The 22,127-nt window shown below is 33.6% G+C and overlaps 1 protein-coding gene across 10 annotated transcripts in view; it reads left to right on the top strand.

Annotated features, from left to right (window-relative positions):
* The window catches only part of LOC140166813 (MAP/microtubule affinity-regulating kinase 3-like), a 120,674-nt gene that overhangs the window by 70,262 nt on the left and 28,285 nt on the right, over positions 1-22,127 (top strand). For 7 of the 10 annotated variants that reach the window (XM_072190443.1, XM_072190789.1, XM_072190672.1 and 4 more), the window contains exons 8-10: positions 7,736-7,972; positions 9,462-9,581; positions 10,121-10,333. In XM_072190443.1, coding sequence (XP_072046544.1) covers positions 7,736-7,972; positions 9,462-9,581; positions 10,121-10,333 — 570 coding nt within the window. Of the gene's footprint in view, positions 1-7,735; positions 7,973-9,461; positions 9,582-10,120; positions 10,334-19,890; positions 19,921-22,127 lie in introns of all 10 variants that reach the window. The other 3 variants (XM_072190330.1, XM_072190382.1, XM_072190614.1) reach the window with 1 other exon arrangement.

Here is a 22,127-nt window from a genome sequence, read left to right on the forward strand (position 1 = left end):
ATTTCGCGGTTCTCGGCTGTCATAGTTATTGGCTTTTGCAGATCTCAAACCTGGGCTTCCTTGGCCAAAGTTACACCCACCGACCAAGTTTGAGCTCCATAAGCAATTTGAAATCTTTGTGTTTTGACCTATGACCAGGGACAGGCGATTTGCGCGGAACTTTTTTTCCGCGCAATTCCGCGCAATTGGCTATTTTTTTCCCTATGGGCAGGTATACATGATTTGCACTGAAAAAAGAGTTCCGCGCAATTCCGCGCAATTTGCTATCTTTTTCCGCGCAAATCGCCTGTCCCTGCCTATGACCTCTCCACCGTAGGTGACAAAAAAGGTCACAATGGAACTTTTGTTTGTTAGTCCAATTTCCACCTACCCACCAAGTATGAGCTCCATAGGCAATTTGAAATTTTTACCTTTTGACCTTTGACCTCTTAACCGTGGGTCTGAAGAAAAGATCACTGTGGAAACTTTTGTTTGTTAGTCCAAGGTCCACCCACCCACCAAGTTTGAGTTCCAGAGGGGCAATTTGAAATTTTGACCTTTCTTGACCTATGACCTCTTAACCGTGGGTCTGACTGAAAAAGGTCACCGTGGAAACTTTTGTTTGTTAGTCCAAGGTCCACCCACCTACCAAGTTTGAGATCCATAGGGGCAATTGAAAATTTTGACATTTCTTGACCTATGACCTCTTAAACGTGGGTCTGACTGAAAAAATCACCGTGGAAACTTTTGTTTGTTAGTCCAAGGTCCACCCACCCACCAAGTTTGAGCTCAATGGGAGCACTTTGAAATTGTTACCTTTCTTGACCTATGACCTCTTAACCGTGGGTATGACGAAAAAGGTCACCGTGGAAACTTTTTGCTTGTTAGTCCCAGGTCCACCCACCCACCAAGTTTGAGCTCCATAGGAGCAATTTGAAATTGTTACCTTTCTTGACCTATGACCTCTTAACCATAGGTATGATGAAAAGGTCACTGTGGAAACTTTTGTTTGTTAGTCCAAGGTCCACCCACCCACGATGTTTGAGCTCCATAGGGGCAATTTGAAATTTTACCTTTCTTGACCTATGACCTCTTAACCGTAGGGTATGATGAAAAGGTCACCGTGGAAACTTTTGTTTGTTAGTCAAAGGTCCACCCACCCACCAAGTTTGAGGTCCATAGGGGCAATTTGAATTTGTTACCTTTCTTGACCTATGACCTCTTAACCGTAGGTCTGACGAAAAAGGTCACCATGGAAACTTTTGTTTGTTAGTCCGAGGTCCACCCACCCACCAAGTTTGAGCTCCATAGGGGCAATTTGAAATTAGACTTCAATTGAACTTGACCCCGTCCTTGACCTTTGACCTTAAAAAATATAAACTTGTTCTTTCTCATATCAAGCTGCACCCACCCACCGAGTTTGAGCCCCGCATGACCTACGGCGGCCTCACATTAGCAGTCACAGACAGACAAACAGAGCACAGACAGAGAATAGCGTATTATAATATAGATGATCGTTAATAAAGCATTTTCCAAATGGATTGGTCCGTAAAATCAAGGACTTGGAAACACAAAACTTAATTCTGAATCTGCATTAGATGAAAACAATACCTTTCAATAAAATTTAAGTTTGAATACATTCCATTAGGTTAAAATACTGTAAAACAAATTCAATTTACAAACATTTTAGTTAAACAAGTTTATTTAGACAGTTTTATGCAAAAGAAAATGCCACAAACATTTATTGAAAATTGGGATGTAAATTTTAAAGCCTATTTAAAGTAAATATTTTAATTCTTCTGGTTAATATGCTGGTGATTATTGATCATGTAAAGCGCGCTTCAGACTCCGTATTATGTACAATATTGTATGTACAATACTTTTAAAAAAGAAAAAAAGTATTACACGTGCAATAAATAGTATGTACCGGGAAAATATATATATTTTGCTACAATCATAGGTTGCTTAATTGATACGGAGTTGCCAAATTTCTAAGAGTTCTAAATCTAGTGAGTGCACGGAATGATGAACATCTTTTAATGTCTTCTTGTATTCAACCATGGTAGGTATCATAATACCTACCATGATTCAACTGTACTTGAATTATTATATAATCAATGGGCACCTTTTAAAGTTAATAATACGTCAGTATTAATACTAATATTAATAATATTAAAATTGTAATACTTTTTCATTCATTAATTATAGGCGTATAATTGTAATGCGTTGAGTTTTTAAAAAGTAATATCCGCTTTTTTTTCTTTCTATTTGAAATGACATACGGTACTTGTTACAAAAACAAATCAGCATGAAAAACATTTTTTTTTTTTTTTTTTCAGAGGCAGATATTTGGCCTATTCAGTGTCATAAAGCTACAAAATAGACGATCTTTTAAAATCATTTTTAAATGGCTATTTATTTTTCAACCTTATTGTTTGTATTTGTAATGTTCACACAATCTGAACATGTGCTTGTAGGACAACGATTTTGAATTAAACATGTTAATTGTGATATTTTAATTCCCCTAGAACACCACAGTTAAGCGTCCAAAATTGTAAGTGGGTTTTCTTTTATTTAACCTCATTATTTCGCTAAAATTACCGCTAAAAAAACCGTCCTAAGAGTTGTTGTTACTAATAAACATTTCATAATTTTGGGCAAAGGATAGCCAAATAGTTGACCGAAATCGTATATTTGCACCAATATTTGACTGAAATCGTATATTAACATTACCGCCCTTCGTGGCTTTATTGCAAGCCAAAGTGTGAAACGAGATTACTTGAAATATATATTTCAGAGTTGAAAGAGTTTCAACCCTACGAATATATTTCTGAAATATGTCTCTCTGATTGGTTGATGGTCAAGAGGATTACGGCATCCTCAAAGCCTCTTGCTGTAATTCTCTAATCGATATCTATTATAGGACCGATCTTCTGAAATCCATACAACCGTGTCAAATGAAATAGTCTCGAATCATAATTGCGTACGCGATACAACGTTGATACGTCAGATTTGAATTTTATTAAAAATAGGCATAAATCACATTGAACAGGTTGAATGCTGGCAAACGTAGAGAAAATAACTATGGATCGAAGTAACATGAATCGGTGTCCTGGGGCCAGGATAACATTTAGGACTCCTTCAATTCTAAAACAATATTTACGCCAAATGTCCTTGCTTTCATTTTCTCATTTAATTTGTTTTAATTTTAATTAATTTCTTTATCCACTGGCTCTCTGGTAAATCCGGTATTGCCAAATATTTCTTGTCCATTACCCGTGTTAATCTATTTATTTATTAAAATGAACCATCTATTAAATTCCTATAATACAATGTATAGGCCTAGTATATTTGATAACAAATTTGTTTTTATTTTTGATTGGAATTTGGGTTCCATTACACGATTTCATAATAAGATATGTTTGGGCATGGCGGAATTAGTATATGATTAAAAATAGACATACTCTTAGGCCCCCTTTTTAATGTTTGTAGGCCTACATTATTGATATCAATATTTATGTACAAAATGCAAAAGAATGTATATATATTTGATTGTTTTGTAAACATTAAATTTGATGTTTACTCATAATTATGTCTGGAAAGTCAGGGAAAAACTAAGGAGTATCGGTATTTAGTTTCCTGGGAAAGTGGATCAGATGAGCAGTGAGTAAAACATTTGCCCTAAATCTTTATTTGATTTTTATTGTTTTATGAATTTATTAGGGCTACTGGTAAAGTGCAGAAAAAAAAACCTCCAAACGCACTCTAGGATTTTTCATCAGCAGCAGTAGAAATTTCTCTTGCATAGATTTTCTGGTGACCTCGCTTGGATTTAGCAAACAATGAACCGTCAGGGTTATAGCGTGTTATTTAATCTGATTCAACTCGTCGTGGCACGTATATTTATTGCACGTGTAATACTTTTTGACGTCACGAAAAGTATTGTACATACAATATTGTACGTACAATACGGAGTCTGAAGCTAGCCTAAGAGGCAAGGTTGACACGCCGATGACCAGTGGCTCAAACGCTTTGTTGTTATGGCTATTGATTAGCCAATCAGCATTTCTAGCGTGATTGTTTATCACATACATCTGTGTTCATGCTCGTGTACGCTTGATGCACAGCACATACATGTACCACAGCAAGAAAATTGAAGGAAAAGGGTAAAAAATATGCGATATTTTATTTGTTGCACAATGTAATGTGAAAACCAAACATTTTGTTTGAATTGATTTTTGTGGGAGCCTAGATGTTCGATAATTCATCATACATCGTGGCAACATGATACGAGTTTAGTCCAAAAAACAATACCTGTTTGGCAAATCATTACGTTGTGAAAGAATTGAGTTTCATAAATGAACATGCAACATGGTATATATTTATCAGTACAAATCCACATTTTGGTGAACTTGTTAGTTTTAACTGAATCTTGCTAAGTGCGATTTATATTTAATACAAAAGGATAGTCAGTGCATCTGTTATGTGAAGAGTGCAACTTGATATTCGAAAGCATTTTTTTGAAGTCTTAGATTCGTCAGATTTTTGGAGGGTTTGATAAAACAGGATAAGTCTGGTGTGTATCCATTACGGCATGTGTGACACTCTAAAACAATCTGTGTTTGGTGCACTTTACATTTGAAAAGGTCGGATGCAAATTGCAATATATTCAAAGGCTCCTGTGTGTTAGTCCTACAATAAATATTGCAATAATCTTTTTGTCTAAATATTTCTCTGTGCTTAGTTCTTTTTTTAATAAAAATTCTATTTTAACAAATCAATTATTCATTTGTTTGGGAAATGTTTATATCGTCGTTGGGGAGGAAAAACCTATGTGTCATTGGTCCTTGAACATTACAGCAAAAAACCTCAGATGTAACCTCTGGGCAGTTTTGATTTAAACATGTTCAACACCCACAAGTACATGGAGGTTTTCCCTGCCCTTTGACGATATGATATTTCTTCATTATGAAATTATTAATATTATAAAAAACCCATGAGGCAGCGATGATGTGTATAGCTTTTTGTATCAGAACTCGTCCAATTCCCAGATTCCAGGAGAGCTCGATAAAATGGGAGACTATTTGACGTATCCATTACACTACATGTGTGGCACACTAAAATAAATCGTATCTGGTGAGCTTTACATTTGGGGGATACCAGGAGAGCTCGATAAAATGCTGAATCCCTCGGTGGTTTCGATGCATCCATTTCACCAAGCTGGTGACATTCGATCTGGTCATTAGCTCTGCATGTGGGTACAACAATGTCAATTTATACTCGCTTGGTACAGATAACTTTCTTGCATCGACATGTACTATGTTTATGCAATTAAAATATAGTACATGTATAGGCCAGAAGACTATTTTCTCTAGAAATGTCAAAATTATAGCAGTTTTCAATGAATCTAGTAATTATCCGCAAAATGGAATTGCAATTTTAATTCCACAAATTGGAAGCATTGAGAAGTATTTATAGATTGAGTTTAGAAAAAATTGCAACAAGTTTTGTCTCCGAAACTAAAGTTGAATCACTAGCATGCATAGCTGCATGCACGTAAAATCAGATTTGCCGCATAGCCCTCTTACGAATCGGTCAGAAAACAAATATATCTGGTTTCAAAAAATATTACCTGGAGATACTGATAAAATGATGTTATATGGTGTTGAGTTTGTCTCTACTTTGCAGCAAGATATTTTTCAGCAATTCACACCAAGAAAAGAATATAATTCTCTTTCAACATACATACATACAAAGTATTTATGACACGCTGTTTCATAAAGATCACAGCGTGTGTGATGATACACTATATAATAAATAACAAACAAAATAAAAGCAAGCAAATAATATGTAACAAAAGAAAATCATTGTGTGAAAAGGTGTGTTTTAAGTCCTTTCTTAAACATTTGAATTCAATTCACTAAATATGTTGTTCATCAACGTGAGAAAGATCCCCATGCACATTTAGTTATCCTTGACGTCACTTTGCAGAGAGCAAGGGGGATGTAGTTAACAGGAGTGTATAAATATCCTCATACTTCATTGTGAAAACATGTTTTTCTGCAAAAAAGTTACTGTTGTAAAAACATTTTGTCAGCATAGACAAATGTAAGAAAGAATGTAATGCAAGAAAGGAAGCTTAAAATTTCAAGTTTACTATAATTACATCACATGAGAATATAAAGTTAAAATATTTTCATTAGATTCTGTGATTTCAAAAGTTTTTTTAATTTTCTGCTCTGAATCAATAAAGGGGATAAGAAATGATGAACATTCCATGTATGAAATTGTGTAAAATACGTTCTGCTTTAGATTGTATTATTCCCTTACAATAAAACATAACATTGACTATATTTGGAATCCTGCCAGATATATGCTACATGAAGTGTAATTGGGCTGATCTGCTGCAGCACGAAAATACATCATCCATACATGTAATAATGCCAAAAGGGAATTAGGCTTTCCTCATTAAAATGAAGCTCCACTTTGTAACGGAGTTGGAAAATTGTCAAGAAAATGTATGAATAGGTCTGTATTACATGTAGAACCATCTGGGTTGCTTATTAAACGTGTTTGTGCAGCATTCCACTAAAATGCCTATTTTGATTGTAAACATCAATATTTTGATGACATAATTTATGATCAATTTGCATGGAACAGTAAAATGAAGCGATATGAAGCATTTGTTATCGAAGCTGTCGGCGAAATTGGGCTTTTTTTACCTCTCTTGACGTAGAGTCTGTTAATTTGTGAAGCTTTTTGAGAGCGGCTTTATTTTTTTATGCGTACTTTTGCATTCATTTTCTACTCAAATGTATGATAAATGGTTTTATGAGGTAGCAATTGGCTTTCCCAGTTGAAATTCATACACCCTCTATAGAAGACATGCCCTTAATCTTCCACACAGGGAGTGTGAATGTCAACTTGGGCTACCTGGATAGGTGACTCCATTTAAAATTTACACCCCCTGTGTGGGAGATTAAGGTCATGTCTTCCATAGGGGGTATATGGATTTCAACTGGAATAGCCAATTATTATCAATTTATTTTAATCAATTCTGTCTGCAATTAAACTTGTAAGAAGTGTAGAATTAACATCAATCAATATCTTGTAAATTAAGAGACTGAACCCCTTATGACTTGTATCGCTATTTAAGTTGAGCAAATGCAAAAAGTTAACTCATTTTTCAATTTAAAACACTCTCATTCATCTGGGAAAATGTTCAAATTGTGATTAATATCTGGTTGAGTAGATTAAAATCATATGTCTCATTTTCTTACAAAGTACATGTAGTTAGAGCTTACCTTCACCTTCTCCTCACAGGCGATGACTACAAACGACAAGTTCCAATTTTTTTTTAAACTTCAAAAATTTCAGAATTGTAACACTTAAACGCTCATTGGAATCAGCATGAAGAATGCATTCAAATGAGTACATGTATGAACATTCCAGTATTGGTTCAGTGGATTTTGAGATATGTCTTGATATTCTGAGAAAATATCTTAAAACTTTCTAATGTTGAAGCCTATGGTTAGCACACAATGTAAGAGGTGGGTCACATCATATATGTAGTTGTTGACCATACTTTCCATCACCATACTCAAGTCAATCATGTTTTGTAGGTCATAGGGGGAAGGGATAGCAAAAGTAGTCCATAAAAGAATTATTGTCCTGCATGTAACAGCATCACATATATTAATGCATTCTCTTTGTAATTTTTTCTCAACATTTCTGTTTTCCTTTGTGCAATTTACAGGCAGAAAATCTACTTCTAGACAAAGATCTTAACATCAAGATTGCAGATTTTGGTTTTAGTAATGAATTCACTCCTGGTAACAAATTAGACACATTTTGTGGTAGTCCACCGTACGCTGCCCCTGAGTTATTTCAGGGTAAGAAGTATGATGGTCCTGAAGTTGACGTATGGAGTCTAGGGGTTATACTTTATACGCTAGTCAGTGGCTCGCTGCCTTTTGATGGCCAAAATTTAAAGGTAAGTTTGTGGGTTTTATCAAGATTTTTTAGGGCAAAATAGTTTACATGTGCCTGGGGTAATGTGTGAAGTTCAGATTATCAGTCCGGTCCACAACATAAATCACGCTGCCTTTTGATGGCCAAAATTTAAAGGTAAGGTCATGGGTTTTATCAAGATTTTTTTTCAGGGCAAATAGTTTACATGTGCCTGGGGTGTGGAGTACCAGTCCAGTGTACAACACAAATAAAATTCAGAGGATGCTATGCCGGTTGGGTGTAACCGGCACTGACGCTGGCCGATGGGCACAAATGTTTGTTTGTTAACTAATTGTTAATTGTTTTTTCATCATAAAAGGCCAAAAGGAAAAACAATATTTAGGGCGGTGATACATCTGTATCCTATTCCTGATCCCTCAAGTTAGCTAAAAAGATCGTGCCCAGAGCCCAGTGCTTCAATTGGATAGTAAAACTTAGGCTAGCTACAAGCCTGATGCCAGACAAAGGTGTATCAAGTTGGAAATGGGACTAAGTCAGCGATCGGGGACATATTGTTGATTCGATGCTGAAACAACCGATGACAAATCGTCAATACGGTAAAATTAAGAAGCAAATTTCCAAAAGGGGCTACATACCTTAAAAAGAAGGCTAATATTGATGACGCTTACCCGTCAGTTTCAGACAAAGCATATTTTTGTCACATATCAGATTGGTATTTTTAAGTGGAAAGGTTTTGATGAAAAAATACCTCAACTATAAGACCAATTGTATTGCATAAATTTCTTGTCTTGTTGCAATACACGCAGGAATTATAAAAGATACAAATGACTTGACAGGAATTTTAATCTGCGATTGTAACACTGATTGGTTTATTGGTTTTAACATGTTTTTGCCATTTGCTCACAAATTGAGGTGCGCAAAAGAGACTACAGAAGCAGATAAAATAAAACATGACGATGCACATCTGTTTACTATATCCTATTTCCCCTATGCATTCCAAACATGAGCCATTATGCATTCAATTAACTTAAAATACATTTTTTGTTCAATATTTGCCAAAGTAGTAATCTATATGAAGCCCTGTGAACAAAATGTGGAATATTTCAAAGACGTAAATTGATCAACTTCCACTTGTGACCCGTAAATGCTTGATTCTTCACCAAATTTAAACAAAACACTTTAGAACATTGATTACCATAAACTTGTCCCAGTTGCAACACAGCAATCTGGATAGATGGGTATGATTGTTCAGTAGAACGGTTCTTACCAGCAACCAGGGAATTGTGCAAACTATGCATTCAAAAAATATATTGGGAATTGGACAAAAATATCAAGTAGTGAATTTGTTTAGAAAGGTACAAAAAATGTACATGTGTGGGTGTCTACACTGCTGGTATGTGGGTATGTAGTTGGATATGTAGTTAGGGGTGTGCATGTATGTGTGTACTATCTATTCCGTCTATAGGGAATTAACTTGTTAATTGTATTTTTTCCTTATCCTTCATTTGTAGGAATTGCGAGAACGGGTGCTAAGAGGCAAATACCGTATACCCTTCTATATGTCAACAGATTGTGAAAATCTACTCAAGAGGTTTCTTATGCTCAATCCTGCCAAACGAGCAAGTTTAGAGGTGAGACCAAAGACTGATAATAAACAGACAGTGCACCGACTGGCAAAGTCCAGCATCATCTGTTAAAGAGGGCTAATCATTCCATGAAATGCGAAAGACGAAAATGTCCACTCTGCGCCTGTAATGCGTATTTTGTTTAAGTGCTGTCTTAATTTTTTTTTGCGTAAACACAAGAGGTTCACATTTCATTAAAACCTAGTTTGAAGTCTCATTGTTCATAATATTGCCATCAAAGATGACATGTTTAATATGCATCCACTTTTTTGCTTCATGGAAACCAATGAAGTATGTTCGGCTTATATAAGGCAAAAAAAATAAAGACTCGCTGTTGGGCGTAATGCTTACACTAGCTGTGCGTTTCGTACTGCGTAACTGGCGCATGCGAGCATGAGTTGGAAATTCATTGGTGCACGCAGTAACAAAAGCCAAATTAATTTTGTTGCAGCACATTAGTGTCAGAAAAGAGGTACTTAAAAACTAATAATTTAGTAATTTACTGATGAACTTCCTCACAAATTTTTTCCCATTCTGCAATTAAGGTTATAATGAGGGATAAATGGATGAATGCTGGACATGAAGATGATGAACTTAAGCCGTACCAAGAGCCTGAACCAGACTTCTCGGACGATAGGCGAATAGAAATCATGTTATCAATGGGTTTCAAGAAGAAAGAAATAGAAGACTCGCTCAGGAATCATAAATACGATGATCCTTATGCCACATATCTATTACTAGGTCGAAGGTCGGCGGAGGTAAGAAAAAGCGTCCTCATTTCAATGACAGCCCAACACTGCATATTTTTAGTGTTGGATGTTGGGTGTTTTTATTTGGATCACCCTTAGTGGTTGCTATTGAAGCAGGCATTGGTGCAGAATAGTCGGGCTTTTTACTTTCATTACACTTGAGTAAAAGATCATAGACCATTTAAACAGATTTAATCCAAGTTCTTTTGCAAGTTCAACAACGATTAAAATCATCTTGCTGTATCGGATAATGTGCATATTTCTGTTTAAATGTCCTAAGACCTTTTACTCATAAAAATACAGTGATGAAGTATTGCACAAATGCAATGTACGATAAGATCACTCTAATCTGCCCAATAAGGTATATTGCTGATAGCATTTGATAGGCAAATGTGATGCATGCTGGGAATGAAAAGGGCTCAAATTGGCCGTCGTGGGTGATGAATTTGATAACATTTGAGCCCTTTTCATTCCCAGCATGCATCATGTTTGCCTAATGATTGCTATCAGCAATATACCTTATGAATTGAATTGCGAGAAAAATACAAAGCTTGGGTATTTCATAGAGGGAAATCTTACAAATTGTCTTGCTTGTTAATATGGGTTATTTATGGGTTGTATAATTAAAATTAAAAGCTTGCAAGTGCCGGGGGCCAAAATCTGTCATCATTTAAGAGCTCTTGAACATAATTTTTTAGATATGGCTCTATACCTCAAAAAATAGATTTTTCTGATATTTTGTGCAATGATGCATGTTAGGGTGTTGACTACTTGTGTGACTAAAAAAAATTCAAAAATCGGCTCGTTGCCATGGAAACGCCAAAACCAGATTCTGTCATTTTGGGCCAAATTGGCACTGAAATTAGTTAAAAAACATGTTATATCAAGTGTTCTCTGCATCTAAGCCATATAATGCTGGAACAGTACATTAATTTCTTGTGAAAGGACATCTATTCATCTGATGATCAGTATATTTAGATGTCAATAAGTTATTCTTAAGGGTACGTGCAGAGCCCATCTGTCAGGTGTATTTTCACTTTTTCAAAAAATGTCATTTTAGCACCTAACATATCATCATGAAAATCAATAACCCGGTGTTGCCAGGATTTTGTCCATTCTAGTGTGGATAGTACAAGCTAGGTACTTTACATTTTAGTAAGAATCAGCTTGGGCAAATGCTACTTCTAAATACAGTGTTGCCAGAAAAACCGGTATTTCTGCAAATTGACATTTTGTCAAATTACCCCTTTTTGTCACAATTTTGTGCATTTTGACAATAATTTCCTTCAAGGTGAATCCAAAAACACTTTTTCATCTTTGTTAATACTGTAATAACTAAACTCAAAATTAGTGTTGCCAGAATTCTTGATAAAACACCCAATATTAGCATTTTACTGATAATATGATTTTTTCTTTTTGCATTGGTTAGGAAATGCTTATTTCCAATTTTCATACATCGAATGTACATAGTAGGCATATAGATTGTTATATGAATGTTTAAACACTAGAGCACAAAATAAGTGTTGCCAGAATTCTTGATAAAACGCCCAAAATCATATATAGTCCACTCACGCTAAAGTTGACAACATCAAAATTTGGTTTACTATCATCAATAGCTTGTCCTAAAAAGCGTTTTCAAATTTTGAAAACCCCACAGTTTTAGTATTATCTAGTACAAAGTTATGGTCAAGGTATATGGGTATTAATTTTGGTCTTTGTTTTCTATTGGATTTTGCCACCTTATTTTGCCAATGGTGACTTAAGCTAAGGCCATGATTTCTCCGTGATACGGAAAAACGGAAAAATTCACGGAATTCGGGTTTGCTCGTGAACGGAAATTTGAAAATGCCACAAAATAGTGAAAAACTATGCAAAATGTCTACCTTTTGTGTTGATTTGCAAAATAAAACAAAGGAAAGTGATCATTTAGCAGTAATCAAACATTAAACAATCCATTCTAGCATTAATTCTAGGCCTTCGCTGCAAGACTCTGGCCATACTACAATAAAAGGTACATGTAAGACAAAATACACTTTAAAATAAACATGTTTGTTTTAACGTTTCAGGGCTTTATAATTATGTGGAAAACGGAAAATCCAATTTGTAACACGGATTTTAAATTTTGTAACATGGAGAAATCATGGCTTTAACTTAAGCCTTAGTGGATTGGATCAATATCAATATCAATAATATCAAACATAATAAAGAAATATTAATATTGTTACGAGCCGTACTTGACTCAAGGCCAAAATCACCTTTTACCCGAACTCACACGAATGCACAACACAAATACACTGTTTATTTAAGCTAACAAAATCTAAGTCTTTAATTGAAAACAGAGTATGATTGGTACATATAATAACAATATCGCATATACAATAAAATCACACAATGACAGTTTTACTCTATGACTACTTAACCAGCTGTCTTCGTGTTGGTGATCCTAGAGTTCTTGCAATGTTCTGGACGACTGATGTAATATATCCTTATTCGCTTGTCCTGCGAAGACCAGTGTACACTTGCGCTTATAAATCCTTGCGTATAAAATCTTCATACGAAAATGATGATGCTTTCTCCAATCTCCTTTGTGCTGTTATCTCCACAAATATATCTCCTTGCGCTGCTTTCTCCTCAAATACATCTCCTTGCGCTGCTTTCTCCAAAAATGGTGTTTCTTTCACCAATCACTCTTTTTCCAGGGAACAGGTTTCTTTAACACAGCTCCACTGTTTTTTGACAGATGCGTGGCCTTCACAAACCCAGCAAACTCCAGCAATTTGACAGAAGAACTTTTAATCCTTTGATTAGGAAGAGCACTTTTGTGTGCTCGCTGTCTTCTTCATTGCTGTATTAAAATTAGCTCAATTATTGGCTATATAAACTGGTTAAATGTACTTCTTTTTTGAAGCACGAAGACCATCACACACATGTGGAGTTTTCAATCTCACATGACATTCTGTAAAGTCCCAACAAAAGCCTCAAGCTTTTTATATCAGTACTCATGCAAAAAACCCATCATCTATTAATAAACCATTACTTCAATCACATTTTCACAACATTGCTGCAATCTTGGGATTTCCCAATATTAATTATACACATTCACCTTTCACATTACATCACTTCCTGGGGGGTTTTCCTGATGGTGCAATAATGAACTGGGGCTTTCCAAGTTCCAAACATAGCTCTGACTTTGTTTACAATAATTTTAATGATAACGACTTTCCACACCATTATCTTGCACATACAAGGGGGAGCTTTTTATATCAGTACTCATGAAAAACCCATCATCTATTAATACACATTACTTCAATCACAACAACATTGCTGCAATCTTGGGATTTCCCAATATTAATTATACACATTCACCTTTCACATTACATCACTTCCTGGGGGGTTTTCCTGATGGTGCAATAATGAACTGGGGCTTTCCAAGTTCCAAACATAGCTCTGACTTTGTTTACAATAATTTGGGGGAATTCCAAAACGACTTTCCACACCATTATCTTGCACGTACAAGGGGTTTCCCATCTCATGAAATACTTTCAGCTTGTAAACAAAGTTAAATAATTAAATTAAATCAAATTACTCAGGGCACATCACAATATCAATATCAATAATAATCAAAAATATTAATATCAATATCAATAATAATAAAAAATATTAACATCGATATCAATGATAAACAAATTAGTGATATCAATATGAGTAAAAATCAAATATTTTAATATCAATATCAATAATAATCAAATATATTAATACCAATATCAATAATAATCAAAAATATTAATATCAATATCAATAATAGGCCTAGTCAAAAATATTAACATCGATATCAATAATAATCAAAATGATTGATATCAATATCAATAATAATCAAAAAAATTTAATATAAATATCAATTAATCAAATATATTAATATCAATATCAATATATCAAAAATATTAACATCAATATCAATAATAATCAAACAAATTAATATCGATATCAATAATAATCAAAAATATTAACATCAATATCTAGAATAATCAAAAATATTAATATCAATAATAATCAAAAATATTAATATCAATATCAATAATAGTCAAAAAATATTAACATCGATATCAATAATAATCAAAATTATTGATATCAATATCAATAGTAATCAAAAAATTTAATATCAATATCAATAATAATCAAATATATTAATATCAATATCAATAATAATCAAACAAATTAATATCGATATCAATATTAATCAAAAATATTAACATCAATATCAAGAATAATCAAACATATTATTAATATCGAGATCAATAATAATCAAAAGTATTAATATTAATATGAATACATATCAATATCAAAAATCAAAAATATTAATATCAATATCAATTTTAAAATATTAAAATATTTTTGATTATTATTGATATTGATATTAATATTTTTTATTGTTATTGATGTTAATATTTTTTATTATTAGTGATATTGATAGTTTTGATTATTAGTGATATTGATATTAAAATTTTTGAATATTATTGATATTGATATTAATATTTTTGAAAATTATTGGTATTGGTATTAATATTTTTGATTATAAATGATATTGATATGAATATTTTTTATTATTATCGATATTGATATTAATATTTTGGATTATTATTGATATTAACCCTAGAACTACAAAGTAACAACTCCCTAAGATCTTTTATCTGCTGTAAAAACGCGTGCATTTACGCCCAAACGACCTAAGCTAATCGTAGATCCATCCTTTGGTGAGGCCCACTTTCAATGATTTTGATTTCGCTCATATAAAATTATTATAAGCTACTGACTTTTTACTTGTTAGTTAGGTTGAAATAGTCATTTCCTTTTATATTTAGGAGAAAATTCTGAAAATCAATTTTCTCTGTACTTTTATACATAGCTGGTATTTCCCAAATTTGCATGGGCGCCTTTACATTATGAAGTCATAGCGACATTATGTGGGGAATGTTTGTACTTATTGGTATCACTGGATAGAGGAGACCCATAGCTATACATTGTTACCAAATATAACGGACTTAACGGTATGTGACGTTTATAATTGAAAATTAGGGGGTGTTGCAACCCACCTTCGTAATCCGTGTTACAAAATATCATGGCTTTAAAAGTACCTGTAGTTTTAGGGTTAATGTTATTATTTTTGATAATGATATTGATGTTAATATTTTGGATTATTATTGATAATGATGTTAATATTTTTGATATTATTATTAATATTGATGATAGTAAACCAAATTTTGACGTTGTCAACTTAAGCGTAAGTGGACTGGATCGTGGCACATATAAATATATATATGATTTTGGGTGTTTTATCAAGAATTCTGGCAACACTTATTTTGTGCTCTGGTGTTTAAACATTCATATAACAATCTATACTATATACATTCGATGTATGAAAATTAGAAATAAGCATTTCCTAACCAAATCATGAACAAAAATTCATACTATCAGTAAAATGCTAATATTGGGTGTTTTATCAAGAATTCTGGCAACACTAATTTTGAGTTTCAGTATTTAGATATTTAAAGAGACGAAAAAGTGTTGTTTGGAATCACCTTGAAAGAAACTATTTGTCAAAATGCACAAAATTGTGACAAAAAGGCGTAATTTGACAAAATGTCAATTTGCAGAAATACCGGTTTTTCTGGCAACACTGTGTTTAGAAGTAACATTTGCCCAAGCTGATTTTTGCTAAAATGTAAAGTACCCAGCTTGCACTATCCACACTAGAATGGACAAAATCCTGGCAACACCGGGTTGTTGATTTTCATGATGATATTTTAGGTGCTAAAATGACATTTTTTGAAAAAGTGAAAATACTCCTGACAGATGGGCTCTGCACGTACCCTTAAGAATAACTTTTGGACCTTTAAATATGCTGATCATCAGATGAATAAATGTCCTTTCACAAGAACTTAATGTAATGTTCCAGCATTATATGACTTAGATACAGCAAACACTTGAAATAACATGTTTTTAAACTAATTTCAGTGCCGATTTGGCCCAAAATGACAGAATGTGGTTTTTGGCCGTTTCCATGGCAACGAGCCGATTTTTGAATTTTTTTTAGTCACACAAGTAGTCAACACCCTAACATGCATCATTGCACAAAATATCAGAAAAATCTATTTTTTGAGGTATAGAGCCACATCTAAAAAATTATGTTCAAGAGCTCTTAACAATGCTTAACATTGTAGGAAGGAGGTGGATGCTTTTTGTTTTGTTTTGTTTGTTTCTTTAATATCACAAGCACATGACACTATCATAAAGTACTACCGTAAAACCTGAATGTCACGTTTTGTTTGCTGCACAAGTGTGCAATAATATTGAGAGTATCTTAAGGGATGGGGTATGAACGTTTGGACAGTATTTATTGTGGGACATTACAGCACATCAGACATATCGAATTGCATTCTGAATACGAAGAATGCCCTTCTGATATCAAATAATTTAGATTTTTTGAAATTCTCAATGTAATACACATTTTATGGCAAATGATTAAAAATTGATATTTTTGATATTTAACAGTACTCGAAGTAAACTTTATAAATCTGATGATTTATACTTAAAGTGTATGTAGGTGGGATGCAAAGCCGACGATCAATTGAAAATTTTGACCTTTCGTATTGAAGATATGGATTTTTTCCCAAAACACCCAAAAAAATTATGTCTTTTTGGGAAAAAAATCCATATCTTCAATATGAAAGGTCAATATTTTCAATTGATCGTCGGCTTTTCCTACCAGCTACATACACTTTCAGAATATATCATTAAGTTTATAAAATTTACTTCCAGGACTGTTATATATCAAAAATGTGAAAAATATCAAATTTTAATAATTTGTCATAAAATTTGTATTACATCGTGAATTTCAAAAAATGAAAATTATTTGATATCAGAAAGACATTCTTCGTATTCAAAATGCAATTCGATATGTCTGATGTGTTCTGATGTCCCACAAAAATACTGTCGAAACGCTTAAAACGCTCATTCCAGATCCCTTAACATTCCTTATATAAGCCAATCTTCATGTGTGGAACATCCAAAGCTTGAAACATCACACCAAATTTAGCATTTTTCTGGGAAAGTAAAGGGGACTAAGCCCACAGGTGGCAAATTTGTTATCAATACCTTTCCTTGTCAGTTGCTCTTGGAAGCCTTGGTTATCCACACTTGATGATTCTAACAATACTAAGAAAAGCTTTGTCATGCACTGCTCTTAATTTTCTTAAAGCAGCTATTCATGGTAAGTTAACCACATTTGGCGAAAAATTACTAACCTATGTCCAGGTGTGCCGAACATTTATCTTAGTTAACGGGGGTTAAAGGGCTTACTTGCATTGCATATTATCTACACTTCATCCAGGGTTCCCACAGTTCTTGAAACTCCTTGAATTTGAAAACACCTTTTTAATCTTGGAAATTTGCACAAGGCCCTTGAAAGTCCTTGAAAATTGGTATTTTACGTAAAGTATAGTTTTGATAGAATTTGTGGAGTGGAGAGGAGCTGTCACTTGCATTAAAGGAAGTGTCCGGCAATCACAACATTAAGTCTTATATTTTAGAAAAATAATTATCAAGCACGATTCACATGGTTTTATTTAAAACAAACTCATATTAACCATAAAAACAAATAAAAACAGCCATCTCTCTCACGCGATATTCAAAATTCCCGCGCCGAAATGTTTTAGAGCAATGACGTCATGGTTATTTGTGCTCATTTGTCGCCAGGCTTCATTGAATTATTGGGATGTCACTGCTCTAGACAATTTCGGCGCGGGAATTTTGAATATCGCGTGTTGAGAGATGGCTGTTTTTATTCGTTTTTATGGTTAATATGAGTTTGTTTTAAATAAAACCATGTGATTCGTGCTTGATAATTATTATTCTAACATATAAGACATAGTGTTCTGATTGCCAGACACTTCCTTTAATATGCAGCTTTTTTGGGTTGTGGTAAGTCCTTGAAAATCATGCTTTTGGACCTTGAAAGTCCTTGAATTTTAAAATTTTTACGCAGTTGCGCTCGAGGGATGCTGACAAACCATATAAGTTTTCTATAGGCTTTGCAAGATTAGGTTCAGGCATGAGAATTTTCAGTTTCAAAACTGAATTCATTTGTTAAGTCAAAATTTCCACAACTTTATTTAATTTCAGCCTGTTTTAGGTACTTTTTGCCCAATTTCATGTGCATTTTCAATTTTTTTGAGGAAAGTGCAGTCTCATGCCTGGATTAGGTTAGCTTCTGCGATTCAATACTGCAACCAAGCGTAATATACACCTACGTCACTACTGAACTTAAAAAGAAACAAAGTTTAGTGTGTTAATTAATCTAAGAAAACAGTGGTGCCAGATTCCACAAAAAAAATCAAGATCTTTCTTATTTTTTTCTTCAACTGCAGTGTTGTATGTTTTCTTGTTTGACCTTGAATTCCTTGTTGAATTTGATTAATGTTATTGTACGGGTGGTAGTTGTTTACCTCGGAAAGTTATTTTAAAAAGTAAGACACATTGCAAACTTTGAGATTCAGATTTAACTTTAATGGGCTGATTAATTAGTGATTTTATGCAAGGAATCAGTTTTTGTTGAGAAGCCATTGTATGTCCTTAGTATACTAACTCTGATCTTAGTGTGTGGCCTTATAGGGTGGCTATTATTTCTTTTTACAAATTGTACAGATGCAATGTGAACCCAGCTGAGTTGTATTTATTTATTATTTATTATTATTATTATTTTATTATTTTTATTTATTATTTTTGTCTTAAAAAACTCTACATTAAATGATCCAAGTTAAATAACTGCTTGTGTGCTGTAAAATGGCATTGATGTCAGATATTAAATATCGGTTTTATGTGACAATTATAGCGCAAATTATTTATTATTTTTTCTTGCAAATTGTCTTTAATATCTTTTAAATGCTGAGTTTCATTTCAATGTGATTGGTCACATAATGTATAATCCAACAGTTGGTGTTATGAGAGTGTTCTAATTACTTGGGTTTATTAACCAGACATTAATGCTAAAGTTGACAATGCTAACTTGCTTCTTGCACAGTCAGACTCTTACCATGGGTTATCTTTGGATCATACAAGTATTCCTTGTACACATGGTACCGTCAGCCATTTCACTTCACCCTCTCTTGCTTGAAGAGTGAAATAATGCATCCCATCAACGCCAAGTTTTTTGTCAAGTAATGTTTACACAACTAATAAAGTTGCTCAGATTTTTGAGTAACCATGTAGCACCAAAATTAGAGGCAAAACACACAGAATACCGTAGCTTGGAGGTACCCATGTTAGGTGTCTGACTGAATGTGGGTGATGACATTAATATTGCACTAGAGGCACATTATAACAAGGCACAGATTCAGCCTTTTATGTTTTGTCTCTTTTTGTTTCTTCCTCTTGATTTCTTTCCTAACCTAAAATCACCACCATTCATCCCTCCCTACCTACCCACACAATACCCTACTAACCCTAACCACCTTACCCTACTCACCAATCAAAATATTTTTACACCACAACTGCTTTTGTGTATGGCACAGCGTCCAACGCACTTCCCGTTTGGGATGCAGGTAGGGCCTTGCGCATCACGCACAGATCTTTTGTGTTGCCTTCTTGCGTGCGTCAGTGTCATCTGAAAATGTGATGAATGAATGCCATTTTGCCTGCTTATCCAGATGTTTTAGTTTTTTGAAAGTCTTTTCAAGGATTTAGCGAAATGATTAGAAACATTTCGATCAATTATAATTGTCTCTATACATGTGTACAATTTTAGTATTTGTATATTTATTTGTATTTGTTAATGTTTTTGTCCCGTCAGTTCTGAGCAAACATCTCTTGTTAGAAGACTGGTCCATATCAAAGTCGCACCCCTTTGCTTTTGGGATTCAACATTCTTAATGCACTTACTTGTAGTGAATACCCAAGGGTTGTTGTTCAGGGAGTGTGTTGAAAATTGAACAGGCGTAAAGTTGCTAGAAATGTACACGCATTCTCTACTAACAAACCAGAATTACAGGATTGCTTACATATGGATGTGTTTAATAATTTAATTCCAAAGTGCAGTTTTATTAACATTTGAAAAAAACATTGTGAAACAAATATTTGCTAGTTGTTATACATATTGCAAACAGCTTCAGCATTAGGCGATTAGTTTTCATCAATGTCGTAAAACTTATTTTAGTCATTCTTGTAGAAAACTGCATACATGTAGTTCAACAAATTTGCACAGGGCTTGTTATGGTTTTCTTGAGATTTAACTATTTTTACGAATTTAAAAATGATTGTTAGCTTTCATAAAGGAATTTCCTGTATCGGAATAGCTCCAGTGCTTTTCAATTATTTCCCCAGAATGAAGACTCAGCAGTCATCAAATCCAAACTAATTGAAGTTTGGATAAAATAAATCCATTAAAGCTACATAGTCAATAATCATTTCATTTGCATCCTAACTTGCATGTTGGCAAAAACTGAAACAAACTGGCAATGCGAGCATACAAGTTTACTAACCGTGTTACTAGATTGGATAGAATACTGTAGATTGTTGAAATTTAACTGTTGGATTTCGAACATAGTAGTAGATCATGTATTTGTAGCGTGTTTAGAACTAGTAATAGTATCTATTTATTTAATGTTCATACTGTCCATGTGTTTGTACTAATGATCAGGGACAAGCGATTTCCCGGAACTTTTTTTCCGCGCAATTGGCTTTTTTTTTTCAATTTGCTATTTTTTTTCGCTCAAATCGCCTGTCCCTGCTAATGATAGACTAACCTACATATATGGAAGGCTATAATGTTTTTGTTACCTTTGCAAGAATCTTAATTCTTTGATTCTAATACTTTTTATTGAATATAAAAAAGCACATTCAAGCCAAATGTTTTACTAATTTTTTCTCACATTTATTTAATTTGAAAGTTTATTACCAGTATTTGATGAAGCAGTGTTACTTCATACCTCTCTCATAGGATATGCATGTCTCATATTGTGTAATATTTAGAAATCCTTCTCATCTTAGAATCACCGGTATTTTTGGTTTAATGATTGCAACAAATAAAAAGGGAGACATTTGTAAAACTTGTCACCCTAAATTTCATTGCGTTTCCAATTAGGACAATATATAAAAATGTTTTCTAATTAATATGAATTTCTTTCACATTCTCTCATTTTGAAATACTGTAATGCACAATATTTTGCACCACAATTGTGATTTGAAAAGAAACATTATTTTTGTGGATTTTAATTTCTGCAACCTTGATATAATTTCTTAAAAGCCTATAGGGAAAAGAATATGTGTGGGCATGAGAAAAAAATAGCCAATCCTTGTCACTGTTGGAAGTTTCCATGCACACAAAGATTTATTGCTTTGCAGTAGTATTAAATCAGTGGCATTTCAACTGCATGAATATTTGTTTTTGTTAGGTTTCCTCCATCATAAAAGAAAGCATGTTGTAAAGCAGGTTAAACTAAAATGTTTCTGTAATGTAGGCAAAACACTTCATGATGAAACATGCAAAATGGCAAGCAGTGAGAGGGGGTGATTATTATCCAAGTAGGACATGAACCTAGGACCTTCAGATTTTCAGTCTAAGGCCTTTGACAACTGACTTAAAGCAATATTATAACATTTTCAAACAAAATAGATTGGCATTTCTTTGCCATAAAATGTTAGCTTTTACTGTCAGATATATCCCTTTTATTTTTGAGCCGAACAACTACGGCAAAGCAAAGAAAATTGAATTTACTACCAGCGCACATAATCGCCAATACGCATACTACTC

Source organism: Amphiura filiformis, chromosome 1 (assembly GCF_039555335.1).
Source record: "Amphiura filiformis chromosome 1, Afil_fr2py, whole genome shotgun sequence".
Classification (NCBI taxonomy): Eukaryota; Metazoa; Echinodermata; class Ophiuroidea; order Amphilepidida; family Amphiuridae; genus Amphiura; species Amphiura filiformis.